General features: G+C 44.8%; 1 protein-coding gene across 4 annotated transcripts in view; it reads right to left on the bottom strand.

Annotated features, from left to right (window-relative positions):
* The window catches only part of vgll2a (vestigial-like family member 2a), a 32389-nt gene extending 7021 nt beyond the window's left edge, over positions 1-25368 (bottom strand). For 2 of the 4 annotated variants that reach the window (XR_013792039.1, XM_079525850.1), the window contains exons 1-3: positions 24911-25368; positions 23248-23566; positions 21587-22081 (exon numbers count right to left, since the gene is read on the bottom strand). Coding sequence is in view for 3 of the 4 variants with exons in the window: in XM_079525850.1 (XP_079381976.1) it covers positions 21587-22081; positions 23248-23566; positions 24911-24997 (901 nt within the window). In the remaining variant the exon portion in view is untranslated. Of the gene's footprint in view, positions 1-18424; positions 20712-21586; positions 22082-23247; positions 23567-24910 lie in introns of those variants that run through there. The other 2 variants (XM_079525852.1, XM_079525851.1) reach the window with 2 other exon arrangements.
* Between the last annotated feature and the right edge of the window lie 1131 nt (positions 25369-26499).

The following is a 26499-nucleotide window of genomic DNA, read 5'->3' as shown; positions in this document are numbered from 1 at the left end:
CAACAATGCGCTAGATTGGCTGTCACTCTGTGGGGGGTAGGCGACCGGAAATAGGCAATATAACGGCATAAAACTGCCCCAAAACGGCTCTGAAACAGCAAAGATGTTGCGCGCGCGTGAAGGGGGGCCCTTCGAGCTTCAGTGCCCAGGGGCCCTCAGAGGTGTTAATCCGGCCCTGGAGTTCTGAGAGTATTCTTTGATTCTATAGGCAACCCACGAGATTCATGATATGAAGAAACCTTGACGAAATGCATTGACGAAATGTTTATGGACCCCCGGTCTTGGGAAGAACATTGGTTTGAGAAATACTTACCTGATTTATTATTTATTCCCGTGCTCCTCACCCCATCTGTGAAAATTAAGTGAATAAATACACTATGTTGGCTTTCACACAAACTGCTCCTGACTCTTGGTTTGGGTCAGTTAGTCGTCACAAATGGTGGAGAATATGGGTACTGACTGATCCAATGGAACACGCACAGGCACTGTCGGCTCTGCTTAAAAGCCAAACAGATTTGCAAACGGCTGTGCAGGACCTAGTAAAAGATGCCAAAGATACAGCTAGGATCTGGTGCTCACTACATTTTCACCTGAAGATGATGTTGAAGCTATTTGAGCGCACCTCTACTCGAGAGAGATGGCCCGTAGCCAACTGGGGCTTCATCCTGGCTCCCTTCCTAACCGGCGAGGCACAGCGTGTGTCGCCAGAGACTTCAGAAAACTGAAGGAAGCCATATTGGCCAGCCAAGGCCACAGCCTTCCAGACCGAGTGCAGTGATATCACCGTGTGCAGGATGTGTCCATGCCCACTGCAGCCACCTCCGAGGGAATACGGCACTGTGTCCACACCGCGCAACTCGGCTGCGGAGGACAACTCGGCCGCAGAGGGGGGAGGAGAACCCTTCGCTGAGTTAATTAGCCTACTTCTTAGTAAAAAAAAAAGACTGCTGGATAGGGTGGTGAAAACTAATGGGGGGGGGGGGGGGGGCAATTTTCGGTGCCCAAACCATACATGTCACGAGTGTTGTACCTGGCCCATACTCACCAATTAGGAGCCCACCTGGGAGTACAGAAAACATATGGTCGTATCCTAGCCCACTTCTATTGGCCCGGGTTGAAACAGGCCATAGAGGGCAGTTTTGCAAGGGCTGCCCTGAGTGTCAGAAAACAGCCCCCCGCCCAGTCGAGTGGGAAGTGTTGACGAGGTATTAACTGATCAAGGGACATGTTTTATGTCTCGGGTGACACTGATGACACAACTGTATAAATGGTTAAAGGAGCATTCAGTGATTTGGGTGATTTGGAAAACCACCCAGTCCGCCCGGTAGCAAAATATGCACATGCACGCTCTACAGTGGGGTGAAGTGCAACAGGCCAACAGCATGTGCACCAAGGCCCGCCCCCACTCGATCATGATTGGAGGAAGGCCCCTCTCATCCTGATTGGATGACGGTTTTGCCACCCGCCACCAAAACTGAAACTAGGGTTTTTTGACCCCAGGGGCTCACTGGGGACAGGGAGGAACTCCTTATATGGTCAGCACACTCTATAGTAGGGAGGATTATCCAGAAAAAAAGAAAAAATAAGTGATATTTGAATTAAGTCAAATCACTGAATATACCTTTAAAAGTGAAAACTCATACGTACTTCTGTATACAGTAGTTGGCTCCTGAGTCTTGGTTTGGGTCAGTCGCCAGAGCACCTGTGAGCATTCATCCAGCGACAGACCATTCCAGCACATGGGTTATTAATAGATGTTAGTAATTCAACAGCCCTATAAGATGCAAAATTCTTACCTTATTGTGGGTGATTGTAATGAGATCTTTACCATCACAACTGTACACATCCAAAGCATGAAAGTCCACATCTCCACGCTTGAACATCAACAGCTCGTCTGTTTCTCTGATGTGGTGTGAATTAAGAAAAGCTTCCCAAAAAGCTTACCAAAGTCGCCCTATAATAATATGCAGAATCAGCGTTATCTTCACAGACAGCAGCATCTGCTCTCCATGCAGAATATGAAGAATGAAGACATACAGCCACACTGACAGAATACAAAAAACAATGCATTTAGTCTTCCACAGCTTCTCAACATTTTTTTTAAAACTTTATCTGTATAGCGCGTTTCTAAACCGTTAAAGTGCTTTTCGAAATAAGGTAAAAAAAAGAAAAGAAAAGTAGTAATATTACATACCCAGCTGATCACCAAACGTACCTTAGTTACGTCATCAAGAATGATGGACGGTGGTCCCTTATTGGCCCGGTGGACAACACAGACATACCCAGCAGTTGCACAGAATAGGCACAGAATAGTAGACAGACAGGGACAGACAGACAGGGACAGACAGGCAGACAGAGACAGACAGACAGGCAGGGACAGACAGACAGACAGGGACAGACAGACAGGCAGACAGAGACAGACAGGCAGGGACAGACAGACAGACAGGGACAGACAGACAGGGACAGACAGACAGGCAGACAGAGACAGGCAGGCAGGGACAGACAGACAGACAGGGACAGACAGACAGGGACAGACAGACAGGCAGACAGAGACAGGCAGACAGAGACAGGCAGACAGAGACAGGCAGACAGAGACAGACAGGCAGGGACAGACAGGCAGACAGAGACAGGCAGACAGAGACAGACAGGCAGGGACAGACAGGCAGACAGAGACAGGCAGACAGAGACAGACAGGCAGGGACAGACAGGCAGGGACAGACAGAGACAGACAGACAGGGACAGACAGGCAGACAGAGACAGACAGACAGACAGAGACAGACAGGCAGACAGAGACAGACAGACAGGGACAGACAGGCAGACAGAGAAAGACAGACAGGGACAGACAGGGACAGACAGGCAGACAGAGACAGACAGACAGGGACAGACAGGCAGACAGGGACAGACAGGGACAGACAGAGACAGCATTCCTGTGTTAGCTGATCTAGTTAGAGGGTTGTAGAGTTGGATGCATGTCTGAAGGTGTGAGGGGGTGCGATGCGTTTAGTTGCCTTGCACATCAACAACACCACCAGTGTTCTGTACTGGCTGCAGGTAGCACATCAACAACACCACCAGTGTTCTGTACTGGCTGCAGGTAACATCAACAACACCACCAGTGTTCTGTACTGGCTGCAGGTAGCACATCAACAACACCACCAGTGTTCTGTACTGGCTGCAGGTAGCAACACCACCAGTGTTCTGTACTGGCTGCAGGTAACACCACCAGTGTTCTGTACTGGCTGCAGGTAGCAACACCACCAGTGTTCTGTACTGGCTGCAGGTAGCAGCACATCAACAACACCACCAGTGTTCTGTACTGGCTGCAGGTAGCAACACCACCAGTGTTCTGTACTGGCTGCAGGTAGCAATCGGAAACCAATGAAGGGAACAGAGAAAAGGGGGGGGAGACGTGACCTTTTTGGGAGGTTGAAGACCAGGCGTTGGTTGAAGACTTGAAGGGGCTTAATTGAGCATGCCAGGAGGCCAATAAGGGAGTTGTAGTAGTCAAGCACAGGAGGCCCACAACAACCAAGAGGGCACATCTGTGCTCTGAAATTTCTAAAAAAAAAATCTCCTGTGTTAATTTAACACTGAAGGTTTTACCCTGTAGAAACTAAATGTGTGTGGCGGCTTGTGTAAACATTGTGCCACTCATGTGCTGCGAGGACCCGCCCACAGTATAGACCCCATGGTGGACTATAGACCCCATAGACCACAGTATAGACCCCATAGACCACAGTATAGACCCTATAGACTACAGTATAGACCCTATAGACCACAGTATAGACCCTATAGACCACAGTATAGACCCTATAGACCACAGTATAGACCCCATAGACCACAGTATAGACCCTATAGACCACAGTATAGACCCTATAGACCACAGTATAGACCCCATAGACCACAGTATAGACCCTATAGACCACAGTATAGACCCTATAGACCACAGTATAGACCCCATAGACCACAGTATAGACCCTATAGACCACAGTATAGACCCCATAGACCACAGTATAGACCCCATAGACCACAGTATAGACCCTATAGACCACAGTATAGACCCTATAGACCACAGTATAGACCCTATAGACCACAGTATAGACCCCATAGACCACAGTATAGACCCTATAGACCACAGTATAGACCCCATAGACCACAGTATAGACCCCATAGACCACAGTATAGACCCTATAGACCACAGTATAGACCCCATAGACCACAGTATAGACCCCATAGACCACAGTATAGACCCTATAGACCACAGTATAGACCCTATAGACCACAGTATAGACCCCATAGACCACAGTATAGACCCTATAGACCACAGTATAGACCCTATAGACCACAGTATAGACCCTATAGACCACAGTATAGACCCTATAGACCACAGTATAGACCCTATAGACCACAGTATAGACCCTATAGACCACAGTATAGACCCTATAGACCCCATGGAGACCACAGTATAGACCCCATGGAGACCACAGTATAGACCCCATGGAGACCACAGTATAGACCCCATGGAGACCACAGTATAGACCCCATGGAGACCACAGTATAGACCCCATGGAGACCACAGTATAGACCCCATGGAGACCACAGTATAGACCCTATAGACCACAGTATAGACCCTATAGACCACAGTATAGACCCCATGGTCGACTCACATGGTGGAGAAACTATAGACCACAGTATAGACCCCATGGTGGAGAAACTATAGACCACAGTATAGACCCCATGGTGGAGAAACTGTAGACCACAGTATAGACCCCATGGTGGAGAAACTGTAGACCACAGTATAGACCCCATGGTGGAGAAACTATAGACCACAGTATAGACCCCATGGTGGAGAAACTGTAGACCACAGTATAGACCCCATGGTGGAGAAACTGTAGACCACAGTATAGACCCCATGGTGGAGAAACTGTAGACCACAGTATAGACCCCATGGTCGACTCACATGGAGGAGAAACTATAGACCACAGTATAGACCCCATGGTGGAGAAACTATAGACCACAGTATAGACCCCATGGTGGAGAAACTATAGACCACAGTATAGACCCCATGGTGGAGAAACTGTAGACCACAGTATAGACCCCATGGTGGAGAAACTGTAGACCACAGTATAGACCCCATGGTGGAGAAACTATAGACCACAGTATAGACCCCATGGTGGAGAAACTATAGACCACAGTATAGACCCCATGGTGGAGAAACTATAGACCACAGTATAGACCCCATGGTGGAGAAACTATAGACCACAGTATAGACCCCATGGTCGACTCACATGGAGGAGAAACTGTAGACCACAGTATAGACCCCATGGTCGACTCACATGGAGGAGAAACTGTAGACCACAGTATAGACCCCATGGTCGACTCACATGGAGGAGAAACTGTAGACCACAGTATAGACCCCATGGTCGACTCACATGGTGGAGAAACTATAGACCACAGTATAGACCCCATGGTCGACTCACATGGTGGAGAAACCGTAGACCACAGTATAGACCCCATGGTCGACTCACATGGTGGAGAAACCGTAGACCACAGTATAGACCCCATGGTCGACTCACATGGAGGAGAAACTGTAGACCACAGTATAGACCCCATGGTCGACTCACATGGTGGAGAAACTATAGACCACAGTATATAGACCCCATGGTCGACTCACATGGAGGAGAAACCGTAGACCACAGTATAGACCCCATGGTCGACTCACATGGAGGAGAAACTATAGACCACAGTATATAGACCCCATGGTCGACTCACATGGAGGAGAAACTGTAGACCACAGTATAGACCCCATGGTGGAGAAACTGTAGACCACAGTATAGACCCCATGGTGGAGAAACTATAGACCACAGTATAGACCCCATGGTCGACTCACATGGAGGAGAAACTGTAGACCTCAGTATAGACCCCATGGTGGAGAAACTATAGACCACAGTATAGACCCCATGGTCGACTCACATGGAGGAGAAACTGTAGACCTCAGTATAGACCCCATGGTGGAGAAACTGTAGACCACAGTATAGACCCCATGGTGGAGAAACTATAGACCACAGTATAGACCCCATGGTCGACTCACATGGTGGAGAAACTGTAGACCACAGTATAGACCCCATGGTCGACTCACATGGAGGAGAAACTGTAGACCACAGTATAGACCCCATGGTCGACTCACATGGAGGAGAAACTGTAGACCACAGTATAGACCCCATGGTCGACTCACATGGTGGAGAAACTAAAGACCACAGTATAGACCCCATGGTCGACTCACATGGTGGAGAAACTGTAGACCACAGTATAGACCCCATGGTCGACTCACATGGTGGAGAAACTATAGACCACATTATATAGACCCCATGGTCGACTCACATGGTGGAGAAACTGTAGACCACAGTATAGACCCCATGGTCGACTCACATGGAGGAGAAACTGTAGACCACAGTATAGACCCCATGGTCGACTCACATGGAGGAGAAACTGTAGACCACAGTATAGACCCCATGGTCGACTCACATGGTGGAGAAACTAAAGACCACAGTATAGACCCCATGGTCGACTCACATGGTGGAGAAACTGTAGACCACAGTATAGACCCCATGGTCGACTCACATGGAGGAGAAACTATAGACCACAGTATAGACCCCATGGACGACTCACATGGTGGAGAAACTTTAGACCACAGTATAGACCCCATGGTCGACTCACACGGAGGAGAAACTTTAGACCACAGTATAGACCCCATGGTCGACTCACATGGTGGAGAAACTGTAGACCACAGTATAGACCCCATGGTCGACTCACATGGAGGAGAAACTATAGACCACAGTATATAGACCCCATGGTCGACTCACATGGAGGAGAAACCGTAGACCACAGTATAGACCCCATGGTCGACTCACATGGAGGAGAAACCGTAGACCACAGTATAGACCCCATGGTCGACTCACATGGTGGAGAAACTATAGACCACAGTATAGACCCCATGGTCGACTCACATGGTGGAGAAACCGTAGACCACAGTATAGACCCCATGGTCGACTCACATGGAGGAGAAACTGTAGACCACAGTATAGACCCCATGGTCGACTCACATGGAGGAGAAACTGTAGACCTCAGAGAGAAGGCTTGCGCTGCCATCGAGTATCCAATGGTTGTTTTTCTCCCAGTTTGTCAAGAACACACCCTGTACAGTATGTGCCAACACAGTTTACATCAACATGATTTATATTATATACACCTGCTGGCTGGGTTTTCCATCTCGAATCCCGATCTGCCAGCTTAACAGAGCACCCACAGGGGTGTGAACTCCCTGTCTGTGCACACGCACGCACGCACACACACAGTAAACATCCTGCCTGTACACACTGACAAGCGTGCTTCTCTGAGCATGCATATGTATAGAAACAAAAGTAAAAACGTCAGTGTTTATTATTTCAGCTAAATTACTGGGGATTTTGCTCTGCGTGCTCTCTCTCTCTCTCTCTCTCTCACTCACACACGCACAGACACACAGACACACAGACACACACACACTTTGTATACAGTAAATTAAACGATCTCAGGAAGCACCTTAGTGCAGTCACCACCACTGCCAGAATTGAAAATAAATGGAAATATGGTACGAAATGAATGTAAAAAAAGCCAATTAAAACAACCTTTCTGACGTTTGATTTCTCTTTTCTTCTGGTTTTGAATGTCACAACTTCGGCTGAAGATTGATATCCGGGGTACGCACCACCCAAACTATAAGCCAAACATAAATAAATAGACAGTCATCCTCCTGACAAAGTAGAGTCGATATAAATGGCTTCCCCGTCTTCAGCAAATTGTTTTCGTCAGCTGAGCCACTCCGTCAGGCGTAAAGACTGTGCGTCGATGATGTGTTATTATGATGTATGTCAACCACACACAGTTTCTGGCAAACACAAGCCCAAGTGTGCAGGTATCTGAGCGGCCTAGTATTGACAGTAAATTGGCAATTGGTGCGCCTATGCACGCTGTTGCAATTTCCACTTCAGCTGAAAGTCGACTATATGGGGTATCATATCGTGCTGAGGTAAACACACCTCAATAAAAACAAATCAGTCAGGCTTACGCTTTCCAAGGGCATTTGTTTTACTCGTTGTCAACCCAAAACGTTTTTTATTTGCCAGTCAAAACTTGGCTTGTAACCACGACAGCTGTTATTCCTACCCCCACCACATTTACTCCTTTCCTCTTCATTTGTGTGTGTGTGTGTGTGTGTGTGTGTGTGTGTGTGTGTGTGTGTGTGTGTGTGTGTGTGTGTGTGTGTGTGTGTGTGTGTGTGTGTGTGTGTGTGTGTGTGTGTGTGTGTGTGTGTACATGTGTGTGTGTGTGTGTGTGTGTGTGTGTGTGTGTGTCTTTCCTGTAATGCAACACGTATTTGGCCTGCTAATTGTAGGTTCTGACAGCTAGATTTTCTTTTTTTTTGGGGCGGTTGATTTGTTAATATGACCTGTCTGTGGATTTGTTGACTCACATTTGGGGGGAGGTTTAGTTCCCATAACGCGGATTGGAGTTTGTGATGTGAACTCACATTCGGTTAGTCTGCCTCAGCAATCATGCGCACACATGTACAAACAAATGTACATGGGAGAGCGTTTGCATGGAGTTATTGTGAATTCACTGAAGGCGGTAAGCTACTGGTATGCAGCTGCCACAGAGCTCATTCACACTCACGACAAAGACTTTAGGACCAGAGTGTTCTGTATTCCACTGTGACTTGCTGTTCAACTTACTTTTTACTTCAGCCTTTGTAATTAATCTGAACATCTTATTTTATTGCAAAGTTCCTAACAATTTTTTATAATCCTATCAAGAAGATCGAGCCTCAACACATTCCCACTGTCGTTGTTCTCTCCAATCACTTTCATGGTGGCAAGATACCTCTCTCTCTCTCTCTCTCTCTCTCTCTCTCTCTCTCTCTCTCTCTCTCTCTCTCTCTCTCTCTCTCTCTCTCTCTCTCTCTCTCTCTCTCTCTCTCTCTCTCTCTCTCTCTCTCTCTCTCTCTCTCTCTCTCTCTCTCTCTCTCTCTCTCTCTCTCTCTCTCTCTCTCTCTCTCTCTCTCTCTCTCTCTCTCTCTCTCTCTCTCTCACTTTTTGCTCTTTTTGCCATTTGTCTCAGCGGAGGAACTGTAGCAAACCATATAGGACATGTGGGGAATGCGCAAGAAGAGTGACTCTCCATTGTTAAAGGGCTGTTCCGCTCCATCTCTCCTGCAAACAGTCGGACGGGGAAGGAAACCCGATATTGTCACTTAGCTCTGATCTGCTCTGCCTGCAGAGATCATAGATCAGGGGCCGAGGAATGGAGATAAAGGGAAAAGGTGGGGCATAGATGGAGCATGGGATGATGTTCCTAGACAAGGGCAAAAGTTAAAGCAGGCACTGTTCTTTTAACCCTTAAAGGTATATTCAGTGATTTGACTTAATTCAAATATCACTTATTTTTTATTTTTTTCTGGATAATCCTCCCTACTATAGAGTGTGCTGACCATATAAGGAGTTCCTCCCTGTCCCCAGTGAGCCCCTGGGGTCAAAAAACCCTAGTTTCAGTTTTGGTGGCGGGTGGCAAAGCCTTCATCCAATCAGGATGAGAGGGGCCTTCCTCCAATCATGATCGAGTGGGGCCTTGGTGCACATGCTGTTGGCCTGTTGCACTTCCCCCCACTGTAGAGCGTGCATGTGCACATTTTGTTACCGGGGCGGACTGGGTGGTTTTCCAAATCACCCAAATCACTGAATGCTCCTTTAAAGATGGAGTGCCGTGATCTTTGTACTCTTTCCTGTTCATGTGTCTATGGAGTTAACATTACTAGTCTAATAGACCCCCAGGTGTGGTTAGAATAAATGTCTTCCCTGTGTATTTCTGCCTGAAAGCTGAAAGCCTTTGAGTCAAAAGGCCCAATCGAAATAACACAATTTTAAGTGACATCATAACCCTAACCCCTCCCCCCATTATCATACTACAACAGCTGTGGGCGAGGCTTAAGTTCAGGTGGGTGGTGCTAAGGTGAAACCAGGCATACTTAATGAACTGGTGGGTGTGGCCACATAAAAACATCATTTTAACACTTTCTGTACACTTTTTTTGAAAGAAATATTCCTCCTAGTACAATCATAGTACATGATAATAATGTTTTAGGTGGTGGAAAAAAATCACGGCACACTTTAAAACCGAGAGAATTAAATAAAACAATCTGCCCATTCTTGCTCCAAAGAAGATGAATCCTGTTAATTTTGGTGACCCTTTCCTATAGGTGTCTGCCCATAGATCCAAAGTCCCGTTAGTCCGAACATGCATTAAATTTGGCGAACATGCGCTGCTGGTTGGCGAACATGCGCTGCTGGTTGGCGAACATGCGCTGCTCCCGTGCTTGCGGTTATGTTTAGGGTTATGGTTAGAGATAGGCTTAGTAATTTCGGAACAATGGGAGGTCGGAACAATGCCACGGAACCTTCCTATAGCATCACCATTGCGTAAACCTTCTACTTAACCTTCACAACCATCGTGACAGCCTTTCTTGATTTGCCCTCACTCCCTCTCCCATCTTTCTCTCTCTCTGTTTATTTTCCCTGCGTTTTAGCGCAGCCAGCAAGGGACCTCTCTGCAGCAAGCAATAAAGTGCGGACAGGAGGATTCCACGTTCGCATTTGCGGGGCGCTTATGTCGACTAATGTGAAAAATGCGGGCGGGTGCTCGTGTGAGAAAGGGCCGGCCACGCGGCATGGTGTGAGTGATGTGAGTGAATGTGGTAGCTAGTCGCTCGGCAGCTCAGGGGCATTAGCAGGCTTGGCATTCCTCATCGGGTTGTGATGTGCGAGGCGGGGCAGGAGCAAGGGGGGAGGTTGCAAGATTAAAAAAAGAGATAAAAACAGACGGGAGAGTTCTAAAATTGTGTTCTACTATTGTACTATTGTACTGAACAGAGCACAAGCATTTGAAATAAATTACATTTTGAATATTTTTTGAAACTTTAAGAAAAAAAACATATAAAGATTTAGAAAATTGGCCAAAATAGGGATGCAGGGGTTAATCTAGCTATCAACAAACATTTGAATTACAGTAAATCGCTAAGTGTGATATTATCAAACATAATATGAAACGACTGATAATGGCATGTATTTAATATTGAATTAAATCTGACCAGAAGCAAGGGTAAAACATATCCCCACGCCCACGCCACCCCCCACGAAAAATAATGTCATAGGGACAGAGATATTAAAGGCTGCAGCATCCCCACCGGCAGCACAAAACATACTAATGATTACTCAAAGATATAGTGTAGGGCTGTAGGCCATGAGCTGTCATTCCTGTTTAAAGTCCATGGGCTCCATTTACGTCGCCGCTAAACCCCTTATCCCTAAACTTCTTTGCCTTTTTTTTACTATTTTGAAAAACATTTTTGAATAATTCAACTAGACAATCTACATTGACACGGTGTGAACTTGTAGACTGGCCATTTTAACTATTCAAAAATGTTTTGCAAAATACTAAATAAAGGCAAAGAAGTTTTAAACATTGTTATAATTTAGCTATTGAAAAATAGCAGATCTACAAGCTCATAGCGCGCCACCGAGTGGCGCGCTATGAACTTGTAGGTCTGCTATTTTTGAAAAATCGTTAAAATGTGCCTCAAATCTTTCCGAAAATTGTCATGATTTAGAAAACTTTTTTTTTTAAATTTCGACGTCAGGCCTGAATGGGTTAATAGATGTGTGCGTGCTGCAGTGGCGTGCACAGATAGACACTAGGGGGTGCTAGAGCACCCCCTGCCCTTTTGGCAATGTGCCCTTTTGAAAAAAAAAAGAAAAAAAAAAAAACTTTTCTTTTTTTTTTTTGATTTTTCAAAAATAGCAGACCTACAAGCTCGTAGCGCGCCACTCGGTGGCGCGCTATGAGCTTGTAGATCTGCTATTTTTCAATAGCTAAATTATAACAATGCTTAAAACACCAAAAGGGGTTCCCGCCCAAAATGGTTTAAGGTTATTGTAGCAGTCAATTTATATTGGGGGTCGGGAGGGGGCGGGGCGGGGGTCCCGAGACATTGCCAAAGCATTTCCGGGGGTCCCCGGCCAAAAACGTTGAGAACCCCTGTTGTAGGGCAGGCCAAATAATGACAGAGGTTACAATATTTAAGACTTTATAGGAAATTGTTGCTGGGCAGTTTTTGACTTGCCTTGTACACAGCCAATCCCAATGTCATCCTTATGAGAACTGTGTTTGAAAAATAAACATGTCCTGGCCGTTTCACTCATATGGATATGAATAATCAACTGACTGTGAGAAACTGTAACGTTACTGCTGCTGAATTAGTTAGATTTTCGCTAGAAACAGACTGTATCATATATGAGTGACTGACGGTCGCAAACGACACAGAGACACCTCCCTGACAATATCGCAGACACAGCTTGTTTATTTTTGGACCACAATGCTTATATGAGACGATTTTAAGATGAGCCCATGTTATTCTCCATAGAGAAATTACTTCAGTGAACCAGGGGATGAGCGAGTGACGTCAGGACTTCGGCGCTCTATAGAGCGTCGTAGTGACGTAGTCCCACCCCGGAGACCCGGAAAAGAAATCCCTGTTAATTTTCATCATAGACTTTTCAGAAAGTATTTATTTAAAGACGTTTACGCCGCGGACAAAGCCAACTCTTGTCGTGACAAATCATGATGTTTTGGGCCAAACAAATAATTAGAAAGTAGAAAAAAAACAGCACTTTTTGTTGTTTTTCTTCTTTGTAATTATTTGTTTGGTCCAAAATATTGTGTTTGTTGTCATGATTTGTCACGACTCGAGTTGTCTTCGTACGACGCTTAAAGGGTCTTTAAATAAATACTTTTTGAAATGTCTATGGGAAAATGCATTGGGATTCATTTCCTCGTCATGAAAGGGGGCGGGACTGCGATGCTCTATAGTGATTACATGTAAGAAAAACACAGCTGAATAACATTGTGGATGATGTGGGAAAACTGTGAAAACATTTACTGCTACTGTCATTTCCGCTTCACTTTAACAAGTTTACTGTGGTCTACCATGACCTGATGTAAGGCTACATTACAACTGCATGTCCCACATGTCTAGCTCGGTACTGAAAGAGAATGATATACAGTATGTGAAGGAGGGGAAAAAAGGTAAATTCACTGTGGAATTTGAGGCATCTGTATTGATTATACAACAGATTCAAATTCTGGCATATCGACATAATTATTCAGTACCTACGTGACTGTTAACGATTGCTTCAAAAGCTAAATATTAGAAAAAATATCACACCCGTGTGAACTGAGTGGTGCAAGGTCTTATATAGCCTGATCAGCTGTGGTCTGACGTAATGTCAGTGACCATAGTAACCATGCTCATTTCTTTGGGTCCCACGTACAGGTACACACACGTACAGGTACACGGGTACATACACGGGTACAGACAAAGCTGGTTGTTGGAGTGGTTTGCACCACTCAAATATATTAACCCATTTTGGGCGGGAACCCCTTTTGGTGTTAGCATTATGTTATGCTTTAGCTATTGAAAAATAGCAGATCTACAAGCTCATAGCGCGCCACCGAGTGGCGCGCTACGAGCTTGTAGATCTGCAATTTTTGAAAAATCGAAGAACGACTGACATAGAAACATAGCTTTTTCAGAAAACTGTCAGGATGTAGAAGACATTTTTTAGAATCTGATCTCAGGTCAAAATATATTAACTTAATGCCATTGTGCCACCTTGAGTGCATTCGATGGCAGACTGCACATTCATTGACCGTGAATCCTAAAAGTCCCCCAGGAGTAAAGGGGGAAAACTTAAAGGAACACCTGGTTCTTAAACTGTGCCATTTGGGAAGAAGAATAACGCACAACTAACAGTCTGTAGGGGAAACATGTTTCCCCAATTTGTATTGTGCTAATTTAACTCTGAGAGTGTACAAATGGAACCAAATGGACCCTGACAGGTCCATTTGGTTCCATGTGTACACTCTCAGAGTTACAGACCCATAAAGGTCCCTGCAGTGCTCACTGTTGCGTTTTTCGGATTTTTAGCTGCGTTTTTCCGTCGGTTTTCCGAAAAACGCATCCAGTGTGCAACCACCTTAAGGGTCCATTTGGTTCCAAACTATCATTTATCCCCTGGAACTCCCTCCTCAAGGACCCCTAGGGGTCCCCGGACCCCACTTTGGGAACCAATGGTGTAGAGTATCTGTGACTGTGAGTGAAAATGGTCATTTTGTAGCTGCAGTTGAAGCTCAACTTGTTGTATAGCTTTGTAGATTAAAGCAGCAGCGACAACGTCGCTTTGTATCTTCACGTTGCTGTGGCTTCCACCGAAAATCAAAGTAGCTTTGTGTCTTGCCAGGGTGAATACAGCATTAAGCCCAATGTATTCTCTCCGTCTCGCGATGCTGTCACACGCCGAGAACGGCAGAGAATATAGCATTTGCGTTGTGAGCTTTGTAGGTCTGCTATTCTTTGTGTGTGACACCGTCACGCGACAAACTATGAATCGGTCTTTACAATGCTTTGATTAAAGAACTCTTGACCTTAACCTTCACCTCGAGTTTCATGTGCCAATTAGCATTTCTTTACACATTTCTATTCTCCCGCCGAGCTGAATACACTCGTAGGTTTGCCTGAATAGAGCCGTTTGTTTTTGTCTCTCCAGGGAGTGTGTGTGCGAGGGAGAAAGTGAGAGAGAGAGAAAGACGGAGACCTCTCCACCCTTCTCTTGTCCTTCATCACTCCAGTCAGAAGCTGATATTAATCTACAGCTGTCCGAGCTTTCAACTGGCACGCACGCACGCAGGCACGCACGCAGGCACGCACGCACGCACACACTTTATGTGCACTCTGAGAAAAATAACATATGGCTGAGATGTGACATCAGCACACTTTGTGTTCCGTTTTATTCGTGCTGTATTGTATTATTTATTTTATTGCAGTTGTTTGCTTGTATCAGCATCTATCTACAGTACACAGAAGTGTGTAGAAAATGGACCCATCTATTTTTTTATCTGTGTCTGATTTAAATAAACAATCTGGATTTCAACGTGTGTATATTAATCTATCGAGTACCCCTGAGGGACCCCAGTCAACTAAATATTTTAGTATAACTAAATAGTTTAAGTGAATAAATTAGGGATCAATCAATATAAAGAGTTGAAGCACTCAAAGCTCACGGCACAACTATCATCAGGTGCAACGAAACAAACCGATCACCAGCACTCACAGGTCCATCACAAATCTATTTATTTGGGGCGAGAAAACGTGAATGCATTTCATCAGCGTCATGCTGATCATGTTCATTATGAACTTGAAACATTCTTCATGCATTTACGCAAATGACAACGCCTGTCATAGCTGGCGCAAATGCTGGTGAACTGTTAGAGGTAATAACCCCACACAGAGATATATTTGACACTCGTGAAAACTAGAACAGAATGAAGCATAAATCCAAGAAGACCGCTTCATTCTGTTGTTCCCTGCTGTAGAAACGCGTTTCTTGCTGCAACGCACATCATGCTTTCATCCTGTTACGATTTGTACTATTAGTATATGGTACTGCACTGTTGTACAGTATCTAATCACACAGATAAAACACATGCAGGCCGAAGACCTGGGACGGAGACTGTTTTTGCCCCCAGTCAGTCTGTCTAATTCCTGTTCTGTTCTTTGACTATATATAGAAGTGTCTATTTGTACGTCTCTAAATGTTTTGATGAATTGAACATGGTGGACCCTCTTGTAAACAAGTGTAATGCTTAATTGGGTTGTCCACTCACAGTTAACAGTCTTTGTATTGAGTTTGTGCTTGAAATGTACTGTAATTCTGCAAACTGTTAATAAATATTTCAATCAATCAAAATCAATCAATAAATCAATCAATGTGTGTCTGTGTGAGTCCAAAGCAAATCTCGGAAACTGCTGGACTGATCAGCAAGAAAACTCCATCCCACATTTTACAAATCGGCCTAATGCGGTTGTGATATACAAGCCCATTTTATGTTTTGCCTCTAGGCTCTAGTCAGAAATCCACCTTAGAGCTACACCCCCCAGCCCCACATTGATATCTCTAAAATCTCCAACACCATCTGCGAAGTGTCTACAACACTGGTTCACATAGTGAGGTCTGGGGACCCCCAGGGATCCTTGAGGGGGTTTGAGGGGTTCAGCAAAAATAGCCAATCTACAAGCTCACAACACATCGCATCGTGTCTTCTGAGCTTGTATAGATCTGGGTTTTCTTTTTTGGACAAATATTCTCTTATGGGGTCCCTGGTACAAAATATTTTCAAATGGGTGTCCGCAGCCAAATGCGCATACATTTGGGGGTCCTTGACATGAATATGTTTTAAAACTACTGGTCTACTGTAAACAAGTCCAACCTGGTTAGTATATGACCATGTAAGGTTGACAACTTGCACTGTCCCGACCCACACTGTACACCGACCGCACTCTGCATCAGTACCTAATGGTGGTTTCACGATTCTTCAAAAACAGCAGACCTACAAGCTCATAGCGCGCCACTCGGTGGCGCGCTATGCTCTTGTAGATCTGCTATTTTTCAATAGCTAAAGCATTACATAATGCAACACCAAAAGGGGTTCCCGCCCAAAATGGGTTAAAATAAACCTGTTGAAATTAAAGCTGGTATTTAAGCTGTGTGTCTTCCCACCCATCACTCTCCCCGTTTCGTGTCTACCTACTATACAACTATCAAAAAAAGGCGGCAAAAAAGCCCAAAAAATATCATAAGAAAAAAGAAAAGAAGCACAAAGTCCTGTGACTTCATTGAGGTGTCCTGATAGTTATTGCGACCGTAGATCGCGCTTACTATGAAAACATGCATCTCCCGTCAGTTAGTCACCCACTTCTCCATATATGGTATGGCGTCACATGACATCTCGTGACATCATGGAGACATGCACTTAGATCTCCATATATGGTTGTCAGTCCATCATATGTCAGTCTGACATCATCAAACCCTCTACACTCAAGACACGCTATATGGCCATGAACCCTGACCATGGCAATGAAACATGGCCATACCAGTATTTAATTGAGCATTTTTGGTCAAAGTTGATCCCATGCCAAAGCGACCGCCCTCGCCCAGCAGTCTGCCGTCACCCAGGTGGATGTGGGCACGCACGACCAGCAGTGCGACCTTGACATCATCAGGGATCACCATATGGGCATACATGTAGTCGCAATGTAGACGACATCGCCAGGGGCCCTTCTCCATATATGGGAATGTCAATATATGGCCTCCATATATGGTCACACCTCGTAACATCACGCCTCCATATATGGTCACGCCTCGTGACATCACGTGACATCATGGAGACCCTTAGACCTCAAATCCTGATATCTCCATATATGGAGCTGACCTGTTCTGACATTCCATATGTTTATCCTTCCCCACCCGTCCTTCCTGTTCTGACCTCATCAAACCCTGTACACTCAAGACACGCTCCATATATGGCCAGTACAGAATTCATCCCATATGTTGATCTGACCCCCCCCATGCCAAAGCGCCAGTGCTCGCCCAGCAGTCTGCCGTCACCCAGGCAGATGCAAGGGCGAGGTCGCTTCTTGCCCTCAGGGCGTCTTACTGGTTATTATGCAGTATTCTTGTCTCTCAGGTGAATCACAAAGAAAAGGTCAGGTAAGCCTATATGATTTGATGAACTGTAACATACAGTAAGGTCATCATGGTTGGTCAATTCATGTAATTTTTCTTTATAACATAATGTTTAAAACACCAAAAGGGGTTCCCGCCCAAAATGGGTTAACCATTGTCAATAATTGTGCCCCAGATGTTAAATATCTATCTAATCTCCTGGCTATACTGCGAAGTATAGTTGTCAAGTGGTATAGAAACCATCCAATAATACATTCACAGGTTTGATTCCCATAAACAGCCTGTCTAAACCTCCATATAGAATTCATCATGTATGTACATCATGTACAATCAATTTATAAAGTAAAGGTAAAGTATGCAAAGTCATGTGCCGTTATGTCAGACAAAAAGATTGAATCAAGAAAACTGTGTTGTACTGTTGAACTCACTTGTGCATGGTTATTACTAAATCAGGTGTTCTCAAATTATTTGACATTGATATCTGCATTTTGAAGTTCATTATCTGATCAGAAACTCTGTGTCCCACTTAGGTTCAGCACCAATGATTAAGAAACATTGTGATACAGAGGATCCTATCAACATATTTAATTTGATGGACAGAATACAGTCAACTAATAATCCAATAACTTTGGTTTTATGCTCTACCTACCACCTCCAAGCCTTCAGAATGCCATGCTGAGGTATACCATTGATATAGAAATGTTTATGTTTGCCCATAGAAAGTTGAGAGAACACACACACACACGATAGTGAAGTTGGCCTTGAGTCAGATTTTATAGTTACGAGCAAATAAGGCTTTACATCAGAATTGGTTGGACAGACACTTTAGGCAATATATTAATTCATTCACATAGAATACAGCATACTGTAGTTGTTGCATTGCCTTATTCAATATTAACAGTAGTATGTACAGTACTTGTAAAAAAAGAAAAGTTTATGTTCATTTTGAAGGGAAACTTTTCAACCTAAATCCCGTTGTTTTGATGCGAGTCGATCAATAAATACAGTGTGGCAAATAATACCTATAAGTCTTCTGTGTATTTCTCCATGAAAAGATGATGGAATGCGTCATTTCACAGTCTCATATGAAATGACGCGTTTCACATCATCAGAAATAAACAGTACAGTACCCTATATATATATATATATATATCTGTCTGCGATATATATTATGGATCTTCTCACATCAGAACAATTAGGTTGTAGATCAGTGAACTGTCCCTTTACGTCACAGATAAATGGTGGACTTGAGGAGCAGTTGTATAGATGGACACCACACACACACACACACACACACACACACACACACACACACACACACACACACACACACACACACACACACACACACACACACACACACACACACACACACACACACACACACACACACACACACACACACACACACACACACACACACACACTTTGTGTGCCCATCCCACATATGATATGGGCCAGTTGTCCCCAGTGAGGTCAACATCCAGATAACACTAAATGCTCCTTTTATGAACCCGAGAGGCCTGGCTCAAAAACCGCAGTGGGATGGTGTGTTACACTGTTATACATAGGTTTTATAATTGTGTGTGCTCAAGAATGTGTGTGTAAGTGTGTGCGTGTGTCATGCCTTGTGGTGGATACGTATTTGTGTATGTCAGTGTGCACGCATGTGCGTGCGTGTGTGCGTGTGTGCGTGTGTGTGTGTGTGTGTGTACATTGAGTTTAAGAGCAGTTGTCGTTGACAGCTGCAGGCGAGAGCAGAGCACGGAGAGATAGAGTCAAGTGGCTTCAAATAGCCGCCGCGCTCCTCACTCATCTAACAAGAGAGCCCGACACTCTCTCACTTTTCTCAGACATTTCCTTTCTCTCTCTCTCTCTCTCTCTCTCTCTCTCGAAACAGAAGCAGTTCAGCTAGTCTTTTTTTCTCACGGTGTCAGTCAATCACATATAGGTCAAAATGTTTATTTTCACACATTTCGGTGGCCTCTTTCAACATGTCCACTTTCCATCCACCGTGAAATAAAATAAGTCTTTTGAATAAACATGAAGGACGAATGTCTTCTGCTTTGTTGTTGTTCTGTACACACTACATGTCGCCAGTGTCCACCGTAGCTCTTCGGCTTAGTATATCGCAAGGACTGTGACTGTCAACATTAATGTCGGTTGTTGGATTAATGGTACAGGCTGTCCACCACAACATGAGGGCCCTTTTATGTGTGTGTGTGTGTGTGTGTGTGTGTGTGTGTGTGTGTGTGTGTGTGTGTGTGTGTGTGTGTGTGTGTGTGTGTGTGTGTGTGTGTGTGTGTGTGTGTGTGTGTGTGTGCGTGTGTGCGTGCACGCGTGCGTGTGCATCTATAGCCCCAGTTGTCCCAGTGAGGCATGTCCTGCTATAAGTCCATCAAGATCTGAACCTCCCCTTCCTCCTCTTCCTGTTGCCTTTGTCTGTCGAGTGTGACAAGACATGTGTCTCTGTCCGTCTGCACAGCGTAGCATACGCGTGTCCCCAAAGCAGAGGAGGTTATGTGCCTCCTCGTCTGTCACAGAGAGGTGCAGAGAAGCTCGTCTTTGTCTGTTGCGTCCTTAAGTACCGCAGGAGGACGATGGGGTCGAGACGGTTCTCTCGCAGCCCTTCGCGTCTGGTTTGAGGTGTGTCAGATTGCACTCCACCAAAAGGGGGTGTTGGGGGGGTTCGCGCCTCGCGGCTTTCAGCTCAGAAGAGCCGCGCCGTTGCCGCCGCACAGTCCGCCGTACCGCCGAGCTGCAAGCGAGACCAGAAGCTGTGTTACAGCGCCTCCTGTGTTACAGCTGTGTTACCAGCGCCTCCTGCCACCGTGCATGCCTGTCCTCCCTGTCCGTCATGTCAGTCTGTCTGTCAGGTCGTTCCACAGAGCAGAACGGAACAGAGCATGAGGGGTAAAGGGGGAAGCGACAGAGCGGCCAGCAGCAAAGGAGGGGAAAGGGGGAAGCAGGAGGAGATGGGGGGTGGGGGGGAGGGTCTCTAGAACCAGTACAAGTCCTTGCTTTTATCCTGCGCCTGCAGACCTGAGAGTGGGGGAGAGAAAGGAGGAAAATAACGGAGGGGGAGGTGGAGAGAAAAGGCGAAGTGAGCAGATTAGGAAAAGAAAGCCCAATAATGTTGTTGTTAGGGGGCGAGAGGAAACGCCCCTGAGGCGGAAAGGAGGTGGAAGCAGAGCAGCAGTGTGGGAGGGAAAGCCGAGCTGATGTTAGGACACTGACCTGGAGTCAGTCTGTCAGGACACTGACCTGAAGTCAGTCTGTCAGGACACTGACCTGGAGTCAGTCTGTCAGGACACTGACCTGAAGTCAGTCTGTCAGGACACTGACCTGAAGTCAGTCTGTCAGGACACTGACCTGGAGTCAGTCTGTCAGGACCCTGACCTGGAGTCAGTCCGTTACGACACTGACCTGAAGTCAGTCCATTACGACACTGACCTGGAGTCAGTCTGTCAGGACCCTGACCTGAAGTCAGTCTGTTAGGACAATGAGCTAAACTCAGTCTGTCAGGACCCTGGCATGAACTCAGTCTGTTAGGACACTGATCTAAAATCAGTCTGTTAGGAAACTGACCTGACGTTAGTCTATTTAGGACACTGTCCTGACGTCAGTCACCACTGAACATTACGACACCTGACAAACCGTGCATGGATTAAGTCTATAATGAGGGTGATCTGCTAAGCTTATTGGTTTTAATTCATTCACGCTTTCATGCTCTAAAGAGTATTTTCAAAACCACAGAGTCGGCAAAGCTAGATGGAAATGATCTGACGGACAGAACTGTAAAACAGGATGGACATATAACGGGTGCTTCGTTGCTCATCACTGCAGATACAGTAAAGCTATGTTAACAAGGCGAAGGGTTGCATTTATAAGCGGTGTACTCGCATGCGGACCGTTACCTGTGTCCATGTTGAGTCCCATCTCGGAGGCCCCGGTGAAGGCTCCGCTCCAGGCAGACCCGGCCGCCGACTCCCCCTTCCCTCCGATGTCACACGGCGAGCCGCTGGGCCCCGGCACGGAGCTCCCGGGGGCCAGCCGGTGGTGAGGCCTCACCGACGGCACCAGCAGCGAGCCGTAGCGCGGGTCGAACGCCGCGCCGTACACCTCGTGCACGCCCGGCCGCGAGTAGGCCGAGCCCTGGCCGCCGATGGCGCTGCCTAGTGAGTAGGGGTGGTGGTGGTGGTGGTGATGGTGGTGGGACGGGTGCCAGGCGTCGGGGCTGGGCTGGTGGAGGTGGTTGTGCAGGGAGGCGGACGAGTAGGGGTCCCCGGGGAAGGGCAGCTCTGTGTGGGGGGAGGAGAGCGCATTGCCCAGTGAGGTGGGGACAGACGGCTGGTACGTGCTGTTCCAGAAGGAAGGAGGGAAGCTCCGCTGGTTCATTGGGAATGATCCATCTGCAGTGTGCAATAAAAATAAACAATGCATGATGGAAGTGAATGTGTGACGACAATCTGAATGGATTCAAGACTCACACACTTGAAATTAAGTAAACAGACAGACCAATAAAATGGTTGCATGCAGTTGCTGATCGCTCCATTTATTCAAACTTGACGTGCACGAAATAAAGTGTCTCTTTAAAAGTTGAAATTCCTATATTTTGTCTTACAGCCTAAAACAATTATTGGACATTAAAGACCTTAATTATTAAATATTTTATTGTATTTTTAATTTCAATATTTTATATGGAAAAATAGGCTATAGACTATAGCTTTATGAATCAACGATGTGCTTGATACAAAGGGAGTTCAAATGGCTAAAATAGGCCTATATACTGAATTAAAAAAATATTTAGTTTACTGCTCATATTCCTATTTTTTAGGAAAACAAATATAGCCTACATGTTTAATACACCTGCAGTCAGTAAACTGATCAAAATGTAAATTATAAAATAGGACTGCATCCCGTTTCTTCTTCCTTTTTCATATATCATCGTGTCCTTTCATTTTGACCGCACAGGAACAAGTATAGGCATGTTTAAGACAGTAAAACAAGGCGACCTTTCACCTTGCAGCATCAACGCAACCTCTGATGTCACTGTATTCGAAAGGACATCAGTTTCGGACGGTCGGACGGTGTAAACTACAATAACAATCCGACCCCCTAAACGGTATCCGGATAACTCGCCAGTTTACCAACTCGCAGCGATTTAGTGCATTTTAGTTTTACTTCACCTTCATTTAAATTGCATTGAATTGAGAGAGAGAGAGGATAGTTGTCGAGTTGAAAGTAGGAATGTTAAAAGTAGCCTACAAAACAATTAGTAAACATATCCTAGAATGGTAGGCCTTACTTATATCATTGGTAGCCTATTCAGTATTCACATACTCACCTTTTTATCATTATTTAGAAATTAAGCTGAACATTTAATTGCACAAAATAATTTGATCACTTTGGAAATGAACTATAACATCTGTGAGTTTGACATGCTACATGATAAAGACAGCATGTTAGCATAGCATACAACGATGAAGACATTGATGAAGAATTTTCGCCGCGGCGACTTCATGGTAAACTGGCGAGTTCTCCGGTATCCTGCAACTAAACTGACTGACTGACTGACCTCTTGTGGACTTGTTGCCGGCAGCTGCCACGGAGGCTTGCTGCCCGCCGCCGCCGCCGGGCTGGTGGCTCAGGGCTCGGCTGAAGTGCTCGTCCACCACGGCGCTGATGTCTCCGTGGAAGTAGGTGAACAGCACGCAGCGGGAGCTCAGGTACTCGGCCTCGGGGGGAGGCTCCCCGTGCAGCTCCTTGTGGTCCGCAGCGCCGCGGCCACCGCCGCAGTCCTGCTCCTCTTTGATGCAGGGCGCCGCGCCGGGGAGGTTGGAGAACGAAGAAGTGCTCTCATGCGCTTCTTGCATCTTAGAATAAAAGGCCAGTTTCTAATAGCGGACAGGATGGGAGGGAAAAAAACAGTTTGACTTGTTTATATGGCCTATAATGCAGAATGGAAGCCTATGATGGAAAAGGCTGTCAGTTTTCTAGTTTGTTTGACTTCGCTATAGGCTACTTCAGTTTTAAAATGATATTGTTCTGATCGAGTCTTTTTTTTCAATAATATCAAGTTTAAATTATGTTCAGTAATTTTCATTCAAATCCAACTTATTTTGACTGATTATTTTGACTGGGATTTATCTAAATTCAATAGACAGATATATAAGGCCTATTAATTTATGGCTTATAGTAGCTAGTGTTTGTGAAGTATAGGCCTATGGCTAACGTTAGGCTGTGTGGCTTATATACAAGCTTGTTTAAGTGACGTCTTTTTCACACTATTTGAAATATGGAAGCGGCTCCTACTTCAAACAGAGTCCCGCGTAATATAACATATGGATGTTGACCAAGAGAGAATTTAAGAAAGTGTTAAAAGGTAAATAGGCTATATACAGATCAAATTCTGGAGATAATAGCCTAATGGGGCCTACAGCTTTTTATTTGTTATGGTTGATTAATTGTTGACCTTTTTTAAATTACAAAACACTCGCAATAGGCCTACACACTTCACCGGCTATAGCTACAGCTTATTGTAAAGGTAAAACATCTATAGGCCATTAAATAGCCTACATGTTCAGAAATAAACATAAGCTAATATTCCTAATATCTGTTAATGCAATTGTCGCCAACGAACCACTAATGCAATAATCATGTGCGCAGAGTCAGTTACCGATGTGGTAAAATAATCCTTGATATATAAATAAACATGTCTATGGCGCCGTGTGTTTAGGCCTATAGTAAGCCGCCTGAAAACATTAAAATATATTACAAATATATACACTAACTGAGGTGTCCTGAGGTTATCAGAACACGAAATAAATAAAATGAATGGTCATGAAAGCAAATAAAAATGTTAATGACACATGTCTTATATTAGGCTTTTATCATCAAATTAAATAAACACTATGTTGTCGCTGATTAGTCTGTAAATGCGTCGGCTTGATTAGGGTAATTATATTAATATTGTTTTCCATATTTATTCATGAAACTTTATTTTCAACAAACTTATTTGCTAACTATAGTTTAAATCGCAAACGGTGCACATGTAGCTATATATTTTGCAAACGAATGTTCCCATGTAGGCTATAGACCTACAGTTTTTGTCTGGATATATATATATAGCTTAAAATACCACCAAATAAGCAGTTGTTGCATTATGTCCCAAGTTGTCTATAATAGAACGAGGCGCTTGAAGTGAAGCATGCTGCAGTCAGACTAATACAGGTCCGTACCTGGTGATGGTAGGGGCTGTAGGCTGCGGTGAAGTAAGGCTGAGGCGGTGGACCATACACTTGATACATAACATCCAAGCAGCTCATGGCGAAGAAGAAAAAAAAAAGCCAAGGAAATCTCACGGAGAACTTGAGGGGAAGAGCGAAAGCTTCATTTGAAATAGCAGCAGACGCGCAGGGAAAACGGGAAATGATAATCCTATGTGGGTTTTTTTCTCAAGGAGTCGGCTCGACTTGACTATATCTATCTATGCAGATGCAGAGAGAGTGTCTGTAGAGCCTAGGCTACTCTAAAGCGATTCCTATGGCGCTGCTGGCTGAGCCCTAGCTGTCTTTGCTTACTGTTTGGAGAGAGTGCGTTAAAAACACGGACACGCAACAGGCTGCCATGGCTTTGACGTGGCTCTGGACACAGCCTCCCCCTGACCAATGAGCAAGCCTCAAACGCCTGATCTGAATTTCTGTCTTTGGGAACGATGTCCGCAAGTTAACTGCATGCATAGTATAGCCTCGGTCCCAGGCTTTTATACTGCATCTGTGAAGAGAAAACTGCATGTTGGGGCTTTTAATTATCTGTTAATTGGCTGCTGCCAAAAGATAATGATAAAACGGATGTCTGCCGAGGGCAGGAATTATTAGACCATACTGTATTATGTAACTTCACTCATCATTTTTGATCTGATCTCGCTGCTCGCGCTATACTTTGTTCATATTATGACTTGTTAAGAAGGTGGTGATGGAAACAAAACATATATCATGAGACAGTCTGTTCACTTCACCTATAGGCTAACTTCACAATACCACAGAAAATAGGATATATATTTAATATACAAAATGATAAAATACATTATACATTCGACTGAAAGGTTTGAAGAGTCTATTCTTAAAACCTTTCAGTCGAATTGTATAATGTATTTTATTCATTCATCTCACCATGGCTCATGCAGGACACAAACAGCATGTCTGTCACCATCCATAACTTGAGAATATAAGACAGTTGAAGATAAAGAAATGTGACTTCTCTACAAATTAAAACATAATACAAGCACGTACTGGTCATGCAGAAAATCATGTTTTGACAAAATCTGTGTATAGCCTATTATTTTTGAGTGGTGTAAACCACTCCTACAACTGGCTTTGTTAGTTTGTCTGTCTGTTCGTACCAAAAAATGAGCATGGTTGCTATGGTCACCCAGTTCACACGGGTGTGATTTCACAGACCACAGCTGATCAGTCTATATAAGACCTTACACCACTCAGTTCACACGGGTGTGATTTTTTGCTTATATGCTATTCACATTGTTGGACTGATGAGAACTACATGTTTTTTGATTGATTGAATGATTGATTTAAATGTCTGCCTATAGTCATTCTCTTGTTCATACAACTGGAATGAAATTGGAACAAATTTCTGTTGAAAAAACAAACAAACAGATTTTTAACATTCTAGTTGTTTATTTTTGGGGGAATTGTTTGGTGATTTGATCAGATATTTTATATGCAGGGATTCTTTTAGTCTCATCGCACACGCGCACACGCACACGCACACGCACACACCTCTGATCTCCTAAAGATGCTACACAGTACAT

This window comes from Electrona antarctica, assembly GCF_951216825.1.
Source record: "Electrona antarctica genome assembly, chromosome: 17".
NCBI classification, from domain to species: domain Eukaryota; kingdom Metazoa; phylum Chordata; class Actinopteri; order Myctophiformes; family Myctophidae; genus Electrona; species Electrona antarctica.
This window is presented reverse-complemented; position numbering and strand designations above follow the sequence as displayed.